The 5876-nt window shown below is 41.2% G+C and overlaps 1 protein-coding gene across 1 annotated transcript; it reads right to left on the bottom strand.

Moving 5' to 3' along the window:
- On the bottom strand, positions 1-2621 carry LOC122092242. Its single transcript, XM_042662577.1, has 3 exons — positions 980-2621; positions 796-887; positions 1-717 (listed from the first exon to the last, which is right to left on the bottom strand). Exons 1-3 carry the CDS (start codon positions 2619-2621, stop codon positions 1-3), a joined length of 2451 nt encoding a protein of 816 aa, XP_042518511.1.
- Positions 2622-5876: the final 3255 nt, after the last annotated feature.

The following is a 5876-nucleotide window of genomic DNA, read 5'->3' as shown; positions in this document are numbered from 1 at the left end:
TTATGCATCTTCAAGAGCTCTATCAATGTTTGGAAAGGAGGTCTTAGCCCAGATTTTCAAAACTTCTTTTAATTTTTTCAACTTGAGCATGAGGACGAAAATAGGGTTCCCTGAAATCCACTCACTCCAAGATGAGTTAACCACAGTTTCAAAATCTGTATGGTCTATCCAAAATTTGTGAAACCGAAAAGGGGCATTAGGCGGTCTCTGAGATAGGGCTGAAGTGACCATAATAGGGGCATGATCAGAGGCAATTCGATCAAAGACTGTTTGGGCACAATCCTGAAATCGAGATATCCATTCGTCATTACAGAAACTTCTATCCAACACTGCGCGAACATTACCTCTGCGGCGGTTGTTGGACCAAGTAAACTTCAGTCCAGAAGAAGGCACTTGAGCCATTAAACAAGCATCAACCATGGCTCCAAATTCAGCTGCCGACCCCATACTAAAGTTGCCCGGCCCTCTCTTCTCATGAGATTGCAATGTTGCATTAAAATCACCCATAATTACCCATGGAGTAGGGGACTGAGGAGAATCAGCCATCAACTTCATCCACAAAGATCTTCTTTCTGCTCTAAAGCTACTCACGTGAACAAAAGATATTTGAGCCGTAATTGAGTCCCATGTAATAGAAACCGAAATATGCTGCTCTGACTCAGCAATAATTGTAGGAATATTTAAATTCCTCTTCCAAACTACCCATAAATTTGGGGCCTTTCCGACCCAAGAATTATGTATAAAATTGCAACAGAATCCCAATCTATTAAAGAATAAATTAGGGAAATTAGTTACCTCGATCATTGGCTCCGCAATGCAAAGCATATCAGGATCCTTTTCTTTCACAAGAACACGTAAAGCGTTCTTACCAGAGGCCTTCTTCAACCCTGATATTCCAGAATAGCAGCTTCATTATGTCACTTTTTGGTATAGGTCTGATGAGCCGACTTGGATGTCTACTCCTTTTCCATAACTTTGCCTTTCCTTGCTGCCGCCTCCTTTGCGCGTAAAGCATTATCAATAGCAGCAACTTCTGGATGGTGAACAATAGCACGACCTCCCACCAGCTGGGTGGGAGGAAGGCCCTTTACAATATTCTCGGCCACCACCCCTTCCTCACCTCTACCGCCTCTACCACCTTTAGTTGATCCTCGACCAGCATGACCTCCATGGTAATTAATATTACGTCGAGGCCTTAAGTTCCAAGCTGCAAAAGATTCCTCCAAATTGTTTCCAGCCCTTGGATTAGCATCATCCTCTCCCTGCTCGCTTCCTTCCACAGAGTCACATTCCCCGTCGGATACCGTATTGATGTGGTCCGACCCATATTCACCCTCACCCAATGGATTATCCACCATATTTGGCTCCAGATTCTCCCTGCAGTGATTCTTGTTAGAATTCGGTCCTCCCAAATTCTGTGAAAGTATAATTCCATCATTAGAAATACTATCTTTGTCTAAGTCAACCACCAGATTTCCCTCCACAAGGCAATTAATTTCCCCATTCACTGTTTCCATAACCGTAGGAGAGAAATATTCTCCTACCAATCTGGGACTCCTCACACAGCTGGGGCTGGCCGTTTTTGCAGTCGACCCTTCTCTCCCAACTCCGGCAAAGTTACCTTGGACATGAACATCTGCAAGAGAACTGCCATTATTCTGGTCAACAGGCTTTCTTTCGTCCTTCTTATCGCGACATTGGTTGGCCATATGGCCCAGTTTTTTGCATAAGGTGCATCTTGAGAGATCGTCCTCATACAACACCCGCTGTTTGAACCAGAAAACGATGTCTGTACCAGGTTTCTTTCGTTCCACTTGAATCTCCTCCACCCTGGCTCCGACCAACTCGACCTCAACGAGGACTCTGGCGTAGTTGCCCATGGTGCCATTCAATGTTTTGCGATCCAAAGCTACAGGCCTCCCTGCGGCTTTGGCCATTGTCAGAAGGATTTTTTCATGCCAATACTCCATCGGAAGTTCAGGGAAACGAACCCAGACTAGTTTAGTTTGGGTGTGATTATCATGGATGCTAAATTCTGGCCTCCACTTCTGAAATCTAATCACCTGAGTCCCAACTTTAATGGGTCCTCGTCTCCATACCGATGACATATCCCCCTCCCTCTCAAAGCGGAAGAGGATGAAACCCTTCCCTAGAGGAGCAAGATTAATCTTCCCCTTCAAGTTCCATAACTTTGCCAAATCACGACGAATATCATCCATGGAGATGAAACTGAAATTTACCCTTCCGATCAAGGAAAAAGAGAACGTTTGAAGTTTCTCTTCATATGCCTCTTGTGGTACCACCACCTTAGTCAGAGGCCCAGCGCGGATAGGCTCTGGAAGATCATCCACATCTGGCAACCCCTTCTTTGACACAGCAGCATAGGATCGACGACCTTCAACATCTCCTCCAGGTCGTTGGCCCCCCATTGCTGCACCCTCCTTCGGCCTGATCTCCTTAGGCATTGATTCTCTAGGATCCTCCACTGAAGCATAGCCATGGTTGGAAACAAGGCTCCAGAAATCAGTGATTAACATTTGTTTACTTCTATCCGGTGGCCGGCCTCCGGCAGGGGCAAAAAATTCCGGCCCAGTTTCCAATCTCTCCTCTTCCTCTCTCATCGCTCCAAAATTTCCTCCTTCCCTTGCCCGGTCAATTATATCCTTCACTATATATGTTTTGCTCAATAAATGGCAATAATAAAAAGGATAAATGATGGCAAAGTAGAAATGAGTTCTCAGGGATGCTTTCCCATTATCACTTTCATTGTTATTATGCCAAAGCTATAAACATTATATTTTTCAATCACCCTCATTGTGTAGGAAAGCTATGTACGATAAGTAAAACAAATGAAATTAATAAACATAAGAATAAAAGATTTGTACACCGCCAACTGCAATTTGAAATTGTGCACTAGCACCCATTTTAAGACTCAGATTACTATAATAACCCCCTGTAAAATATCTTATACACCCCCTTATTCAAGTGTTTTCACATAATACTCCCTCCAAGATTTAAAATTGTACATTGACGGTGGAGGGAACCCTCTCTATGAAAATAGTTAAGAAAAAAGTTTCTCACAAATACAATGTGGGGTTACACATTGTAATCTATTTTATGCCATGTGGAGCAATAACTTGACCATCTGATAGATAATGGGGAATTCTCTTAGTTTCTCACAAGTAATTAAAATGCATATTGACAATGCTTCTACCAACAACGACAAGTCGTAACAAGAACCCCCGTAAGAGCCTATAATCACTCCTTTCCTAGCAAAGGAAAATCGATCTACTACAAAGGTACCAAAGCATCAACTGCACTAGGAGATGTCTACCATTAACATTAATTCAAGATCACGAGATCCAATCCGTTGCTTATATAATTGCATGCAAAAATATGAAAAAAATATATAAATGAGTGATTGAGAAGCACTGCAAAACGGGCATGGAAAAACTAAACCTCATAAATCGGCTTACAAGTGAGGGGACCCAAGGCCATATTAACCTACATCAATTCCTTTTGGAAATCGATGTGGGATCAACCCCCATATTGTTGATATGGACCCATTATATATCACCGTACCATGTTTCCAAACTTAACGTCCACAACAGCCCACTCTGGATCAGGTAGCCATTTCTTTGAAGCTCGTTCTAGCACCAGGTCGCCCCTTCCGATCGTGGGTTGGGCCAAGGATTAGCTGCTCTAATACCATTGATAGAGGCTAGAAAGAATTCAACCCCATAAATTGGCTTACAAAGTGAGGGGCTGCAAGATCTATCATCCCACAACAATTATCTTTGAAAGTCAGTGTGGGATCATATAGGTGAAAGTTTAGCCCTGATAACCTGAACCCGCCCTGAGCTCGAACAAGGCTTGGGCCTAGTTTGTTTTACCCTGAGGGCGGGTTATGGTTGAAAATCCCCAACCCAAGGTAGGTCAGGGTTGGGTTAGGCTAGGATTGAGGCCTCAGCCCGGCCCAAACTGATCCAACCCGGCCTAAAATCTGACCTTGAATTTTTATACTAAAATTTAGGGCTCCTATTGGTATTTTATTTTTCTATAATTTTTCAGTGTATAAGATATGAATGGCAAAAACAAGTCAATCAATGTTAATCCAACCATTGCAAAAGCTAAGGTCAACCCAATCGAGCCCAGCCCGACCCAACCCAACTCTGACAGGGTCAATTAGGGCTAGGTTGGGCTTGAACATGTACCTGGTATGGTTGGGTCTAGGTTGAATTTTGAGGACCTAGGGTTGGGTTAAGGTTTTAAGAAACTTGGCCCAACCCGACCTTGTTTCACCCTTATGGGATCAGCCCCCCATATGGCTGATATGAGACCATTGCCATTGGTCTTTGGTAGAGAGAGAGAGAGAGAGAGAGAGAGAGAGTAAAAACTCCAGAATGATGGCATAGATGGACCAACGATGGCATAGATGGACCAGAGACCTTTCTGATTGTAACAATTCCATGAATTTATCTAATAGGCATGCCATCTCCAAAAACACTCCCACTTTGACACAATAATCCAAAGGCCATGATAATAGAGTGACTCAGCAGAAGTTTCTGATAGACCACAGGTAGAATCTAGAGTTCCTAATCTTTTTGGGGTAACATTTAAGGGTTTTCTTCCAGGAAATAATCGAGCTTGGTCTTAGACTAAGAATGAGAATAGAATGGTTTTCAGACTTCCTCATCCTGATATTCTTAGAATATACGTTCAAATCAACCTCTGTAGTAGATTGATCATCTATAACATTGTCTATCATTCACTCAAATATTGCCTATCATTCACTCCACTTTTTGTGATACATATTTTTTTTTGCTATAATTTTGTGATACATATCATCCATTGTAACTTTGTCCATCGTCGACTCAAATGCTCGTGTTGCAAATTATCTTCGATCACGTATCTTCTTCTATGCTTCATTTTTTCAAAATCAATTTGACAATCTATTACTTAAAAGTTTTTGTTTCTCCTCTTTGAGGTTGATTGCTTCAATTGGAATTGTGTTTGCCTCTATATATGGATGCCATAACAAAGATACCAAATATGGTAATTTAGAAACATGGATCCAAATTTTGGAGTCGAAATTGTCTACAGCAAGCGGTGATGTGCAGTGAGCCTCCAGTGGCTGAGAGGGCCGGGCCATGCACCTCAGCCATTGGATATTTGCTCACTACACCTCATCCTTACTGCAGACGATTTTGACGCCAACTATTGTACTCTTCTATGAATGAAAGAAGGTGAGGATGTACTCTGGAACAATACAAGGTCTTCTAGACTTGTCTTCAAATTGTTAAAGGTTTGGAAATGATTGAAATTCTGTAAGATTTCAAAGGAAGAAACCACAAATTCAATATTAATAACTCTTTTCGAACATTGTTCTCTCATTAAATATTTATAAGGGAAAAAAAATATAATTAAAACCTAAAAAAAATCTCAATCATCCATTAATTAAGTTCGTATGGTTGAGATAAAAAGTAATAATAAACTCTAAACCTACTTTACGATGGGTCCCAAACCCATTGACCAAAATAAACCCAAAATCATTAAAATCTTGGAATGAAGCCCAATTAAAAAACTAATTATAAATCAAAATAAATAATAAAACAACACATACATCACATGCACAAGATTGAGAATAGTTACCAAATAAAAAACCACACAAATTGTAGAACACATTTTTTTTTTTAACCCGAATATTATCTAGGACCTGGGAAAGCCCCTAAGATTTTATTAAGGAAATGGAAAACCTTAAAGGATTACAAGGGGGGGACATAGCCCGCCTTACCCCAACCCTGAAGGAAATCAACACTCCCTTACACTCTAAAGAAATTCAACACCAGAAAATCATACCATAAAAAAAAAAAAAA

Source organism: Macadamia integrifolia, chromosome 10 (genome assembly GCF_013358625.1).
Source record: "Macadamia integrifolia cultivar HAES 741 chromosome 10, SCU_Mint_v3, whole genome shotgun sequence".
Classification (NCBI taxonomy): domain Eukaryota; kingdom Viridiplantae; phylum Streptophyta; class Magnoliopsida; order Proteales; family Proteaceae; genus Macadamia; species Macadamia integrifolia.
The sequence above is the reverse complement of the archived record's forward strand: the minus strand, read 5'-3'. Positions and strand labels throughout refer to the sequence as shown.

What these genes read in the sequence shown, in the direction of transcription:
- LOC122092242 (XM_042662577.1), bottom strand. Translation starts at nt 2,621, where the DNA reads ATGAGAGAGGAAGAGGAGAGATTGGAAACTGGGCCGGAATTTTTTGCC. An exon ending in GGAGGCGGCAGCAAGGAAAG is followed by an intron (nt 888 to 979) that starts GCAAAGTTATGG and finishes CTGGAATATCAG; the next exon opens with GGTTGAAGAAGGCCTCTGGT. An exon ending in TTGCGGAGCCAATGATCGAG is followed by an intron (nt 718 to 795) that starts GTAACTAATTTC and finishes TGGGTCGGAAAG; the next exon opens with GCCCCAAATTTATGGGTAGT.